The sequence below is a fragment of the Melospiza georgiana genome, chromosome 3 (genome assembly GCF_028018845.1).
Source record: "Melospiza georgiana isolate bMelGeo1 chromosome 3, bMelGeo1.pri, whole genome shotgun sequence".
NCBI lineage: Eukaryota > Metazoa > Chordata > Aves > Passeriformes > Passerellidae > Melospiza > Melospiza georgiana.
In genome coordinates, this window is record NC_080432.1 from 34,120,801 (window position 1) to 34,136,651 (window position 15,851).

The 15,851-nt window shown below is 38.2% G+C and overlaps 1 protein-coding gene across 1 annotated transcript in view; it reads left to right on the forward strand.

Moving 5' to 3' along the window:
- The window catches only part of USH2A (usherin), a 372,550-nt gene that overhangs the window by 263,732 nt on the left and 92,967 nt on the right, over window positions 1–15,851 (forward strand). Inside the window, exons 46-48 of the mRNA XM_058020039.1 lie at window positions 284–396; window positions 6,584–6,782; window positions 15,338–15,506. Of these exons, the coding sequence (XP_057876022.1) occupies window positions 284–396; window positions 6,584–6,782; window positions 15,338–15,506 (481 nt within the window). The remainder of the gene's footprint in view (window positions 1–283; window positions 397–6,583; window positions 6,783–15,337; window positions 15,507–15,851) is intronic.

The window sequence follows — 15,851 nt, forward strand, 5'->3', positions numbered from 1 at the left end:
AGACAAACAAGTTCACTGCAACTCTTTTGGTGATAATTTAATAGCAAACAGCAATTAATGCCAGAGAGCTGCATGTACCCTTCTTTTGAAAACGGTGTGGGAAAATGTGATACAGTGCAGTAAATCTTTGGCAGATATCTCAAAGCTGCAGTATTTTCGTGGCTGTATGGAATCTCTTAAACAGAAAAGAATTGTATCATGGGTGAAGAGAAAGTCTAAACAAGTAGTGGAGCTGAAAAATTTCTGCAGCTGAATATGTGAACATCCTGTTCCTCTCCACCAGATTGAAGCCTGCACGGTGTATGCCTGCGTGAGGAGCAATGGGACCCAGATCACCACTGTGGAAGATGAGCCAAAGCAGCTGTCAGCACCCATTATTCACATAATTGGCTCAAGGTACTCTGCTATAGGTGGCTTTCATGTATCAGGGACATTTCTAGTGAGAATGGGGACCAGAACGTAAAGTTATCTTCTCAAAACTGAATGAGGTGCATGAAAGAATTAGTATGCACTTTGAAAAGGTTTTTAGTGGTTGTTATCTTTGGTCTTGGAGCTTTTTCACTGAAAGATCAATCAAAGAAGTCTCACCCTTGGTTGATTGTACATACCCATTTGGGTATCACTGTGCTGTGATAATAAATAAGGCATTAGTGGAATAGTTAGGAGAAGAAGTGTAGTGGAATGAAAATTATCACATTCTGCTGTCAGTTAAGAAGAGGAAGATTAATGTTCAGGGAGCAATGCGATGCTGATAATGGAAACTTAGAATAATTCTGGGTAAAAAAAAGTCACCTATCACAGCAGTAAGAATTAGTAAGCTATCGGAAAAGGCATGCATATCTATGTCTCCTTGAACCACTGTTTGCAAACTGCCTGTCCACTACACCCACAGGCATGGGCAAACTTCTCAATTGTAAGGGGAGCATCAAAGTTGCAGTCCTTAGAAGCAGCCAAGTAGTAGCTTATACAGTGATTCTTTGGAGTTAATATCTTCCAAAGAAAAAAAAAAAACTCAACTTGCAAACACATTTTTCAAAATTACCCCAACAGTAAAGCAGTTAACCTCCTGTGTTTGTGTTATTGTTCCTGTGATTTTGCTCTTCTGGTGGAGTATGCTTATTAGCAGCATTTCTGTCATCAAAAGAAAAACAAATCTTTTGAAAATAACTAGTATCTAACATCTGAGCCTTCAGAAATCGCCAACAGAATGGAGTTGCTACTCCAGTCTCTTAAGGACTTCAGCTTCTTGTTTGCTGTTTGTATGCTTTGCTTGAATTGAGCATTTGTTTCTGTATAAGGGTGAAATTAAGCTTGCTATTTTTCTGTCACACATATAGATACAGTCAAAGCTTGTTTGATTATAAGAACCCAATTCAGGATCTCATCTTTTGCCCTTGGCTTTAACTTATGTGTGCCTTTGTCTGTATTGTCTGTACTGCAAACACTTATGCATGTTTCTGCTATTATATATAGACTAAATATGTCAGAACACATGAATGCAAAAGGATCAAAAATGCCTTCCTACTTTATAATCTGCTCAGCCAGAAACAGACTGTTTCTACACTGCCTTTTCCTACATGTCATATTATCATCAGCTGTTCTTATATCCCAAAAGAATACTAACTACTGATCGATTGCCCGGACATGTCTGGCCGTGGCCTACATGTGCCCTGGGTAGTTCATTTATTTGCCACGGTGGATTTGCTAGAGTGGAATTTAATCAATAGCTAATTCATTAATTCTGCTCCTCGAGTATGTAGGGATTGTGCAGTATAAAAATGACTGGCTGGCTTCAGCTTTGATTGAAATATGACAAACACTACAGCTGACAGCCTTGGCAGGTGCTGGGCTGAATATGAATTTTGCTTGTTTATCCCCTGTAAAAGAAAAAGCTTGGGCAAAAAAACCCCAGTTTATGTGGACAAGAGGACATTTTAATACATATCTGTCATATATACATACATATCAGAGAGGGAAAAAAGGCATTTCTAGAGTATAGACTCATGGGATATCTGAGATATAATAAAGCCTGTGCAGTTTATTGTCTTTAATTGGAATCATGACGTTTTCCCCTCTTCTGAATCAGTTTGGGGGGCTGTATTATTGATGAGCATGCTGTAGGATAATGTCTTTGTGGCATTCACAAATAATTGTTTTAAAATTTGCCTCAAGGTGTTACATGACAGAAATTATAATTTCACCACCAACTTAGAAGTCTTTCTGATAGCAGCTCCATCCAAAGTGTTCTAATGAAGGTTATACCACCAGAGCCATTATAAATACCTTACTTTTCCACCCCTTACACTTAATAACTCAGCTTCAGGCTGAAACTTGGCACAAAAGGTCATAGTCCTGATATAATTATTTTATAATGCCAAACTTCAAATAGAAAACAGTGTGGCACCCAATCCTGGAGTCCTAAGTCAGATTCTGCTTTGCTGTGTTTCTTGCCTGCATTTAGGGTTTTTTAGGGGGAGAGGTTGCATTGACCATGTTTAGGTAGAAACAAATGTCACTGAAATCAGATACACTTTTGGTTTGTTTTGTTTTTAATTAGGACCTCAGAGTCTGACTCTGTAGACAAGTATTGTATTTTATTGCACAGTTTAGAAAGTTTTCTGAGTACTGAATGCATGTGGATACTGACTTATAGTTTGGGTAGTGGATTTAATTCTCATGGTGTGTTGGAAAGTAGTTCATTCCACTTTAAAACACTCTTCTTTCTCTTTTTCCTTGTAATACAGCAGTTCTGTCGCATGCCTAATTCAAAGGTTGATGGCTCAGAAAACACCATGGCCTAATCTAGGCAATCTAGGGAAGATCCCTCACAGATTTTTGAGTAGAGGGCCCTTTAAGTATCCTGGGGGGAACCAGAAACCCTGGTCAGGGTGTGATGGAAAGCTCAAAGAGGATAAGGCCATGGGAGGAAAGTCGGGTGAATTCTTTGACTTGGTATTCAATGTCATGGCACTTTAGAAGGTTGCCGTAGCTGTTGCTGTTTGTGGATGAATGAGGAGGAGGAATTATTTCAAATGAACACAATAGTGAAAAAGATTTTTTTAAAAAAATGAACAAAACAAAAATGGATAAATTGAAAAAGTGGATAAAACATAGCAACAAATTCTTGAGATTATGGTATTTGCTCATGAGTTCTAAAGGAAATCAAATATGAAAGTGTCAAACTGCTGTGTCATGTTAAAAAGCCTTTGTCATTGCTGGACAAATGGAAGGTGAGAAAATGTAGTGCAGATTTCAGCAAGGGAATATTGGGAACTAAAGATCAGGGAGTCTGATTTTCCATACAGGGAAGATGTTCAGAGAGCCAGAAGACACCTGATTGCCCTCCCTACTCTAGTCATGGGGAACACAAAGTACTGAAAGGTTTCTCCGGGAAGTTTGTGGCAACAGGAGAGGTGTGATGCCATTTATCAGAGTGTCTGTGCCATACTGCCTTCTCTAATTCTGTTAGCCCTGCATCCACCATGCAGCAGGTACTTAACTCCGGTGCAATAGTGCTGCAGCAGTTGCTCAGTATGTGTGATCTCCTGATGAGGGAAATATTTTACCCACTAGTCATTAATAATAGCAGTGTCCCCTATCTTAAGCCTGTCAGGTGAATCTTGTGGTTTTTTTTTTTTTTTTTACTTCCAGCTCCTAAAAAGTAAAGTCATTAAATCTTTGATTTTTTGAATTTGACTCCTGCATGTGATGAGAGTAATGGAACATTCATTATCAAGATTCTGAAGTGAAGCTTTGATATATCTTAAAACATCATTGTTAAACCTTTACTACTGTATTGAGTAAAAAAAATAAAAATCAGGAGTCCTTTTCTGCCTTATGGGCTCTTGGAGCTGGTGATGAAGCAGGGAAACCCCAGAAGTTTATTTCCACAGTTTGTTTTATGAAAATACATCTGAAGCATTATCAGAATTAAAAAATATTGCTATTTTTCATGGATTAAAAAATAAATTCTACCTGAAAATGTCAAAAATAATTGTCTTTACATTCTTGAGCCATATTTACTTTGCTCTCCTTCACAAAAGCAAATACACTTTCCTGGATCAGTTTGCAATTGTTCTTTATCTCCTGAAAGTGCTTTAGTGGACTTGTAATCTGAAGCAGATTGTTTCTGTGAACCTGGCTAGGCTGTCGCGCCTGTGTCAGTATTTTCCCCTCAGTGGCAGCAGTGGGACTCATCCAGCATAGGAGCTCCCATAAAGTTTGGAGTTTTGTCTGGGCAGAGAGGGGCTATACCCACATCTGGGGTGCTGCACGTTTTTGTCTATGCCTGCAATTTGTGAGTCTGCTTCTGCAGGCCAGGCTGTGGGTGCTTCCCAGGGTAGGCACAGCTCCAGGGTATCCCAGAGGGAGTGGCTGGGTGGCAGGAGAGGCCAGGCAGGCTCTGTGCCCGCGTTCCTGCAGCTGTGTCAGACGCACCACGCGCGACACAGCTGCCGGCGCACTGACGCGCCCATCGTGTCCCATTAAATCTGCACCTGCTCAGGAAGATTTTCAGCTCAGCCTTCAGATGGGGGATGTCAAAAAGCCTCTGCAGTACCATGAAAGCCCTGCTGTTATTTTTTAAACTGAGTTGTGCCCTGCTCTTGCTGCATTGCCACACTTTGCCATGGGTGGCAAGCATCAGAAGGTGTAGACATAACTGAAACACCCATAAAATTGTGAAAGAGTCTGCTTGTGTATGTTCTGGAAGGTCATGCTGAGCTTACCTCTTTGCCACTGGTCAGTGAATTCCCCTTCCTCACAATTTCCTTGTTCAGTTGCAGTTTTTCTTTATATCAGGCTATGTCCACTCCAGTTGTGTAGCTATCAAATAATAAAGTGATTTCTTGTTAAAGGAAGGAAATACATACTGAGCTCTGCAGAAAAGGCAAAATGTTTAACTTATTGTGTTAATACTTGGGCCTAATTTTAAATTATGTTTGAGACAATTATGACTTGAAAAACTGCAAAAAACTGGCACAATACTCTGAAAATATGCTCATGAGGGTCTGAATGAAACATGCAGAAAGCAAATCATTCAAAATTAAGACTGGGAATGCTTTCTTTGCTCCTGTGGTCTATTCTGTGCAAAGACCAGGAGAGAGTTACAATGGCATTTATAAAGGTTAAAGTACTGCCCTTCTTTTCCTTTTCTTTTTACCATTTTTTCCTGAAGTTTATAACTATATTTTCCTGCTTTTCTGTTTTTAAGTGTAACACTATATAAATGTGGATGAGTGCATTTGTGTATGTGATCATGCGTCGTGGTAGAATAGGTAGAGAATACAAAATAGCAATGGATGGAATATGGAATTAAATCTACGATTCAGATGAAGACCTTGGAATGATAATGGCAACTCTACAAGCCACGTTCCTCTGTTTATACCTCAAGCAAGTGAAATAATAGTTCACTTATTTTTATTCTGTTAAGATGTCAAAGTTTATCTCAGCAGCTGCTGTTTCACTGTAGCATTTTCACTTTAAATTAATGCTAATTTCTGATGTCACTGGCATTCTGACAGTGACTGTGTAATTGGGACATGGAGATTAAAAAGAGGTACTTGGAGCCTAACTATGCCGTATTGTCAGTCCTCCTATTCATCTACATGTAGCATTGGGATCTCCTTCTCCCTACCCAAAGAGTCCCAGGGAAAGAAATTTGTGTCTTATGCAAGACTCCACTGTGATTATACAAGAAATGAAGTGCTCGTTTGAAATATCAGTGGGAAAATTGTATTTTTGTTTCAAATGTCCCTTTATTTTTTTTTTTAATTTATCATAATCCTAAGTGAGTTTCTTGAGGAAATATCTACACATTTGTAGTAGTGAGAGTCGTGCTGCAGCTGAGCATGATCTAATAGCCCTTAAGAGATTTTGTTCCTATAACTGATGATGGTCTGATATCAAACCTGGAATCAGCTACAGGGTTTTGTTTTACAGACAGTCTTTGCAGGCTGCTGCAGTGATACTTTTGCACTCAGTCAGAAGTCTTGAGTCTTAGTCGTGATAAACACTTCCATTTCTTACTTTTAATTTGATGTCAGTCAAAAGATTTAAGTACAGAAGGGAACCAGTGCTTACTGATGCTGTAATAAGTTTTAATTCTACACTGAAGAATACATCTCAAAACAATATCCTTTTCTTTTTATTTTTTTTTTAGACAAGGGAAAGGCAAGATTAAGACAAGCCTGTTCTAAGTGAGGCTGAGCACAGTGTGAGTTAGCTGCACTGGCGAAGGCACAGAGGGAAAGGAGTTATGAAATGAAAAGAGTAAAATGCTAGATAGTTTGCTACACATAAGTTTCCAGAAATGGGAAAGAGATGTCGTTTAAACAGCAACATTTAAGGACTTTGGTTGTCTGTGTGATTAGTTTTCATGGAGTATTAGCAGATATTGACACTTTTTAGAAACTTTCAGACCTTTGATCTATGGAATTTGTTATTCAGAACACTTTTGGAAACTTCAAAATGTTTCACTCGATGTGAACTAGTATAAAAAGGAACTGCTAATCATTTAATGTAAGTAGCTACAGAGGCATAAATACATCGAAATGTTGAACAGATGTTTATTTTCTTATTGCAGATCCCTTCAAATCAACTGGGCATCACCGGGACAGCCAAATGGCATTATCCTGGGATATGAACTCCTACGTAAAGTGTGGCAGAAGTGTACTTCATTGAAAACTCCAAGGAGCAGCAAAAGCAGTAGAATGTGCATCTCATTAGAATGTAAAAAGGATGAAAATATCTGTGGAGAAATGTGTTATCATCCAGAGTCGGAGGTACTTCTATATTCTTAAGTTACTTATATAATGAAAATAATATTTTTAGGAAGAGATGTGTACACCAAACCTCTAGTTATCAGAGAAAAGGAAGTGGAGGGTTTGCTTCTTTTGATGCTTTAAAATCAAGACTCTGATAGATATCTTGAAGCTCTTCAAAATCAACTATGGATATTTGAGCTCATTATGAGGATAGCTGTGCGTGAGTCAGCTGATGACGAGTGATTCTTTAAAGTCTTTGTTTGTTGACCTTATTTTTCCTTTTAAGAGAAATTAATTGGTAAGCATTTATGAATGTGTTCATTAGCACTTTGGTTTGGTGCAGTGTTGAAGTGAATCACCAAATTGTTTTCATTTATAACATGCTGGTTGGGGGTAGAAGTCATTTAAACACATGTAAATGTGTTAAATGCACAGGAAGCTAAGCCAGAACCTGTGTTTCAAAATCCCTTCAAATATGTTGCAGGTCTGTATGGGGACTTTAGTTTCGCAACCACTGCAAGGACCACCTCACTTCACAACATCAGACTTCTGAAGTTTCTTCCTTTCAGAAAGCTTTGCTTCATGTGTGTAGTGTGATGTTCATCCCAAGAATTCAGGCTATATAGGTGTTCCCAAGTAAATCATACAAGCCATGGATAATGAAGTTTGAGGAGTGCCACCTCTTGAGTCCCCCAAAACAATCCCATTGTGACAAATTCCATGGTGGATACACATAGATCTCAGTATGTATTTTTGCATCTTACTTGGGCCAGTTGGCACCAAATTGGGAAGAGCTGTTGACTCTTCCAAAGGCAGAGAGGCCCTGCAGAGAGACCTCAACAAATTAAGAGAGATGGGCAACCACCCACCTTATGAAGTTGAACAAGGGATAGTGCTGGATTCTGTATCTGGGACAGGGCAACCCCTGTGAATACATGGTAGCTCATATGGCAACTTTAGCATGAAGACATTGCATTTGACCACTGAAAGGCCACAGGAAATTTCTAGGTGTATGCAGAACTTGAAAAATGCTAGCAAATCTATACAGTTTCTCTTTGTGTGAGGAATTATTCCTCAGATCCTGCATGGCAAATGGTGGTTATTAACATGGTTTTCTGGGTTTTTTTCTTCCCCCTCTTAAGTTATTCCTTGGCTAAATGTTTAATGGCCAGATTCTTCAGTAGACAAAATCTATTTAGATTCAGCTACAAGTGGGTAACTGTTACATGACAATGATGAGCAACTCTGAATGGGATCTATTGTGATTTGTCAGAGGCATTTTTAAATTATGGCTATTTTCAGGTTAATCTTCATATGAGTTCCTGTTTAGGAGTAGGATCAATAGCATAGCAGGAGTCTGTAATGGTTTTTATTGACAAATGAGGTAGAAAGCTCTTAGTTTGAAAGTAAGATTTAATGTCATGAAATAGTGTCTCTATTTGTCAAAGACATCATCACGTGTTCTGTGACTAAAGCAAACAGTATGTATTCACAAGATTCCCTGTCAGACAAGACAGTAATTAAGGGAGTGAGTTATTGGAGGGGTTCAAATCAAAATATAAATTATTCCAGCCAACATGGCTTTAGCTTTTGAATTCCCTTGAAAGCACTACTATATTAAATATAAGTATTTCTGAAATCTTGCAAGAGAATTATGGGCAGCCCTTTTTTCTAAAAGGTAAAATTATTTATTTCAGGTTTCTGGCATGGTAGACTTTTACTACATCTTGGCATGTACATGAATTAAATTTGTATTAAATTAGTTTTAGAAGTTTTCCTCTTCATTTTGTTTTTAGTCTTCATACATTTATGGTAACTTTGAGCTTGGAAAGCGTTCATTTATTTTTATGGCTCCCTGGCTTTCTAATTTTTTCTAATTAATTTTGCATTACATTGTTCTAATGGTCTCTCTGTATTCTCCAAGACTGTGGTTAGGAGTGGGTGCTATTTGTTAAGCAATGGATATATAATAAATCACTGGAAAGTCCACAGGAAACTGAAGCACTCATACATAAAATGACATGGCGGTAATTTTTGTGGGTGAGTTGATTAAAATTCCCCTTCCAGTGCTTTATCTGGTTTGCTATGTGTATCTACACTAGCCATCCAAAATGTCTGTAAGAGACATCTACAGAGCTCTTAGTGCCTTTTGTGCTTTTTAAACTCAAGTCTGTGATAGGGACAACATAAGACAGTGGCAGCTCTCTCATATTTTTATAGAAGTCACTGTCAGGCTTTATGCTGGTGTTTGTGGTCCTTGGATTTGACAGTCTGCTGGACAGAAACAAAAGGCAACACTGACAAGTGTGCAGTTGTTCCAAAAGCTTCTTATCCCAGTGCCAGGAGCACTTTGCAGAACCACAGAATGGTTTGGGTTGGAAGGGATTTTAAAGACCATCTCATTCCAACCCCCTGCCATGGGCAGGCACACCTTCCACTAGACCAGGTTGCTTAAAGTCCCATCCAACCTCAGCTGTTCACCATGCATTGTAGTGCCAAATGTGAAGAGATGCTACTGAGAATTAAATGTTGAGCAGCTTTAGTAATATTCAGATGCAGAATAATAAGCAAGTTTTTTGATAATAGACTGGTCAGCAAAAGCAGGTAGTTGTATATAAATAGACAAATAGGTTGTGGAGTTCTCTGTGGCGATGGTCACAGGGCTTTCCAGGTGAAGGGAGAGACGAGAATGTTGACTCCATGTTCAGAAGGCTTGATTTATTATTTTATATATATATATATATATATTACATTATATATATATATATATATATATATATATATATATATATATTACATCATATATATATATATAACATTATAACTATACTAAAAAGAAATACAAGGACAAAGTTTCCTCAGAAGCTAGCTAGGCTAAGAACAGAAAAGAAAGGAATGATAACAAAAGGCAGCTCTCTCGGACTCTGTCCGAGATAGTTCTGTCTTGATTGGCCATTAATTATAAACATTCAAGATGGCCCAATCACAGGTGGACCTGTTGCATTCCACAGCAGCAGATAACTATTGTTTACATCTTGTTGCTGAAACTTCTCAGTTTCAGCAGGAAAAATCCTAAGGAAAAGGATTTTCACAAAAGGATGTCTGTGACAGTTCTCACTTTTGCTTGAGTCACTTATTGCACCTTGTTTGCAAGACAAAATCTGGATCTAATTTCCCTCTTACAATTTTCTTGAAATAATGAGTATAAAGTGATGGAAAACCAAGCCTTTTATGTAAAATTATTTCAAGATATGTTTATGGTTATTTATTAATATTTCTTAAGGATTTATGGATTACATTTGGCATCATCAGCTTGCTATTGTAAGGCACTGCAGAAAAAGAGGGATTTGTTATGATTCAGCTACATAAGAGATCTCCAAAATTTAATCCACTTCAGTAAAAGAAATACCAGGGTGTATTGTCAGTGTGCAGCAGAGTGGGATGCAGGGACTCTTCATCCAGCCCTGGCTGAGCTGGGTCCAGCCATGTGGTGCAGCTCTGTGAGCAAGGCAGTGAGGAGCAGCCTGGCTGCACTGCTGTGTGTGCTCTGCATTTGGGATCCAGGCTGGAGCCTTCTTTGCTTGGGACTGTGCTCTGCAAATAAACCAGCTCGCTCCGAGCCACCTGGGGACAGGTGACCTTTCCACTGCAAGGGACATGTGTCCATGCACATTCATGGGTACATGCACTGATATTAGGACCAGTGAAGACCAAACATTCATCCCATCCTAAATAATCTTTGTATCAGATCCCTACTTCTTTCTAGTTGTTATCCAGTTTTCTGCTTCAATGTTAGGATTCTTTGTTACTTTAACTAAAGCTAACACATTCTTGTTCCTAGTATCCTTACCCTGGTGTTTAATAAGACTTGCATGGATTTATTCCTTGAACACAGAAAGAATTTAGAAATATTTTTGTGTGTGTATTTTTTCAGAAGAACTGAGAATACACTCTGATGCTGAATTTTGTCTGCTGCCAGGAGGGTCCCGATGTCCTATGGACCTTTTACAGTGACAAACTGTGCTGCTTGAGTATTCCCAAGTTGCCAAAATTGTCAGTCTTTCTCTAGATGTTTTCAATAAGATGTGATCCATAACTCTACCTGTATGTGAAGTCTCGTGACCATGAGGTTTGCAGAGGTACTTCAATTAACAAGGGACTGTTGCCTGAGTTTCACCCATCAGGTAGCATAAGCTCAGTATCAATAGGAAAGGCTTTCCTCTATTAACCATGGAGCTGCCAAACTGTGCATCTGTTTTTGGTGACATCCTGAGGTGAACTCTGAAAATAATGAGACAGGTACAATAAAAATGTAATTAAAGGAGTGGCATAAGGGCTAATTATCTCTGCTTCCTTTGCATCGTGAGTCTGAGCATCAGTGGTTAAAAAGGTCCTGACTGAAGGTGTTAATACAGCTTTAGCACTTTTTATTTTCAAGTGCAACAAGCTGTATAAATCTGTAGTTAATGAACTAATCAAACACAACTGACATTAGTAGGAAGTTCAGGTTTACCCCTTTACTATTGTAATTAATGTGCCATTTATTAAAAACACCAGCAGGACTCTTTTTTAAGAACAGGAGGAGTAAAACAGTGGCTTGATAGCTAGCTTCAAAGGTGTCAGCAGTGAAACATAACACATTTTGACACTGGTGAAGGGTATCCCATCAATATTTATGCAAAATTTACTATTAATGTTACCAATATTGTGCAAATTCTTTTCAAGTTCTTTCAGGCATAGAGAACCTTTAAAAATATTACACTTCTTGTTGTAACACACCTGAAAGCAGGAAATGAATCTCATTTTAGGAAGATAATACATAGTGATTTGTAAGAGAATAACAATAATTTCTGCTCATGGATTTTAGATCTAAGTCTGTATCAATTACCAAAAGAGAACAACAGTTTGAGAAAAGAAATGCCTGAGTGAGTATACTTAGCTGAAAAAGGGTGTCTGTAAAGATTCAGAGATAATTTAAGTAAAAAAAAAAAGAATGAGCCTTGCTAATTTAAAATATTCCCTCTCACATGAGAACATGATGGGTCAATCATTACTCTGGTGTTTGCTCCACAGGCAGAAATTTTTAATGAACTCCTGTAGCTAATAGGAATTCCTGAGAGTGTTTTGTGAATTGCTATTTCACAAAGTGGCCCTGGCAGCAAGCGTTTGACAAGAAGGATAAACATGGCTACCTAGCACATCTGTTTATTTGAGTAAATCAGTCTTAGCTCAACTGGCATGTGTCCATAAGGCCAGATAATATCCTTCAGCAAAGTCTTCAGTAAGCTGAGGGATCAAGGATGACACAATTGTAATTAGAAGAGAGTTGCTTAGATAAGTTTGGAGTATTTTTAAAAATTGTTACAATATTGTGTAACCCTGCCTGCCAGATTTGATATCTAATACTCTGTGCCAGTGTCATGGCTGACTGGGCCTTTCTCAAGCATCATAATAAGCCTTCCTTTGTGCCCAACCCTTCCCAGTCCCTGTGCTCCTGCATCACAGTCCCTCTGTGTGCTTGGGTGGGAAGAGAATGACAGGATTGATTTGTGAGTTGCTTTGTGAAGTTGCTGATGTTTTTAAAGGCTCCTGCGACAGCTAAGGATGAACATCTTGTATCATCTCCATAGATAGTAAAGATCTTTGGTTACCAAGTGTATGTTGAGCATTCAGCCCTCTTTACAAGAGTGAAATCTCCAACCTGCCTAAAATGCTGGTGGCACTGTATTTGTTCACTCCAGGGCTTCTGCTTCCATGTACAGGATTACACCACCTAGTTGGGGCTGTTGCATTTAGATGTGAGAGGATGAGCTCATAATAACCTTCTGCCACTGTAACTTTCAATCCATCTGCTTTTCTTCTTTTTCTGTGATGCAAATTTAACATTACTTGAGTGGTTTTGGGGTTTTTTATGGATTGATATTGCAGAATCCTTGGGCTGCCTATCGATGCAAATAGAGACTATCTCTAGAGGACTGCCAAAAAAGTGTTCTTTAACAATTTACAGCTGACTGCAGAGGATGTTATGAAACTACATAATAATAGCACTGACTGTATCAGTTGGTAATGCCAGATGAGAGTCTGAATGTGTTCGAGAACTGACTGGGCCCCTCTTTGGAAACTGTCCATAGGTTGTTAGGAAATACTGAGGATCTTATGTATTTTTAACAAGAGAAAGTAGCTGCTGAAACTTTTGTAACACATCTGGATGTACAGCTGGGGATTTTGTGCAGGAATTGAGGAGAAAATGAGACACATCAGTAATAATAATAATAATAATAATAATAATAATAATAATAATGCAATCTTACAAGCAGTGTTTCAAATGGAATGCTGTGGAGTTAGTACTAAAATGGCCCTGCTGGTGTTGGCATGCAGAGCAGCCCTTTCTACAGAGGATTCAAAACTTGAGTGACATTTCTTAAAACAGGAGGCACCTCATGGAAAGTAAAATGGCTGCTCAAGCATTTGAGCCTGGACAAAGCCAATGATGTGCACTTTTTTAATCTGAAAAGTGGAAAGACAGTGTTCAGGCGAAATTTGAGTGGTGGCCATCAGTAAAAAGAATGAAAAGTGGGATGACAAATGAAATCCATGAAAAGAAGAGTTGGTATTGGGCTGGACAGATCACAGAGGGAGACACCAGACACTCCCAAGGGGCACAAATTGGGACCAAGAATGCCCAAGGAACATGTGTTTGGCCTTCTTTCATGTAGGCAGGTAAAAAATTTCTGGCTGCTGTCTCAAGCTCAGGTTGCAGTAAAATGGACAAGACAAAGGGCATTTTTACAAATGTCAAGAACCTTTGCTAAAGGTGACCTATTCTGAACAAAGTGGCTCAATAGGACTTGGGTTTCTGGTTTTAAGAATGCTTTTTAGCCATTTGGAAATACAGAGAGACCAGGTAAACCTTCCGATTTCTTTGGAGCCAATTGTAAATTAAGAAAAACTCAGCCTGGAGTGCATGCCAGTCATTGCAAAATATCCAAAAGCTAGGAAGCAGACAAGAGTTCTAAAGCTGAGTTTTATTTGACATCTTAGCTAATGATCTGGAAGAAAGAACAGTAGGTTAATGAAATTCATAGATTGGGTTATATTACCAGTGACAAAATGGACAGCAAAATAATATAATAGTGCCTACAGAGATCCAAAATTCCTGAAAATTATGAAATTCAGCTACACTGGTAGTCTAAAATAGGTGCTGAAGGAGAAAGTGCATTGGAAAAGCAGAAAACAGTGTCATAATTTAAAGCATATGAAGTTATAAAACCTAAAAATATAATGAGGAAACAGGAACCGCCTCTGTTCTACCTGATGTTAATTGTGGATTACCTATTGTTTATGTACTGTAAAGTGTAACTTCAGAACCCAACCTAATACTCCCAAGAGTCATGGAATAATGGCCATTCAAAAGTGAACAAAACAAAACATCATCCTTCTGAAGTCAAAGAAAGTTTACGACATCAGAAAATCAATATTTTTGTTTGTATTCATTTTTATTAACATTATAATTATAATACAAAAGAGATGCCCTGAGCCCTTAATATCCATTTCTACAAGTTTTTTTCTCAAATAATAGTCAAAGTACCTAGGTAAACTAAAGATCCTTCAGAGCAACACTCTTTCTTTGTTGCTTAACTAACCTGATTTAGGACATGGTAAAAGGCAGTAGTGGAAGAGATCCATTTCAAAAGAAGACAAAGGAGGAACTGTGCTCTAACATCTCTGCTCTGCTGCCAGCTCCATTTCATGTCTAGCTGGAAGAAGCTGATATAAGTTGCACTGGCTGTAGGTTCCAAGTTTACCATTTTTATGGTTATTCTACTGACTGTGCTGTATGATTTGCTGGGTATTCAGTGTGCCACTCCACTGACACAGGAGTAAGTGTACAAATAAATATTTGATTGTTCAAGCATATAATTTTCTCGACAGCACCTAGAAAGAAGTCCACAGTTAAAAGGCCTTTTCAAAATTCATTTCCATATAAATTTTATTCTGAAAAAAAAAAGTCCTTATATAAATACTATTCTCTTGAGATCACATTGTCTGAAGAACTATGGTCATGTGATATATGAAGATAATTCCACTTATTTTTATGTGAAAGAAAACCCAAAAGCTCATATTGGGAAATTCTTTTTTTTAGTTGTAAGGGTTTCATCATAAATGAAAAAAAAAAAAAAAAGAATTGGGAAGAAATAAAAGGGTCAGGTGATGGTAGACTAAATCCACATTGCAATCTACTCCACACTGAGAGACTCAAACAGCCTGCAAGGCATATGAAGATGATTCATATTAATGGACTATTTTATTAAGGTGCAGTATGGTTGAAGGCCACAGAATAGCAGCATTCTGTCAGATACACAGTAGTTTATTGAAGTCTGATAATGCTGGAGGGCACAGAATTTTAGCCAAGTCACATTTTATTTGACTGTACTCCTATTAGTGTCTGCACTAGGATACATGTTTTCATATACATTGTTTTGCCAGACAACACATTATGTGCTGTTTAACAGATACTGCCTTCTTACTGATCTTCTTTTTTTTCTTTTTTTCTTTTTTTTTACTACTTCTAGGTATGTTGTAATGGGATTCTGCACGACAATAAACCTGGCTTCCAGTGCTGTGAGGACAAGTACATTCCATTTATTCTTAATTCACCAGGGGTTTGCTGTGGTGGGCAGATACATGCTGTGCAGCCGAAACATCAGTGCTGTGGTGGTTATTACACCAGAGTTTTAGTAGGTAAGAGACAGATCCTTTCCACTGCTTGAATGAAACAAAACAACAAAGTTGATGTGTTTGTTAAATCAAGGAGAATGAAAACAATAAATGTGAGATTTATCAAGATATATAGATGTCTTCGAGACTTGTGCTGGGTGCAAAGGAAATTGTGCTCACTTTGCCTTCCAAACACGGTACACTCTGTTGGTACAAGAAAGGCTTAATTGATGAGACCTGATGATTGGGTCATTTCCCAGAGAACTAATTTGTGCCAAACTATACTTAATTGCAGTAAGTGCTGCATAATGGGGAGGGCAGTTCTCCTTAATAGGAACACCATCAGGCAATTTAGTGGTGAAGTTTAGT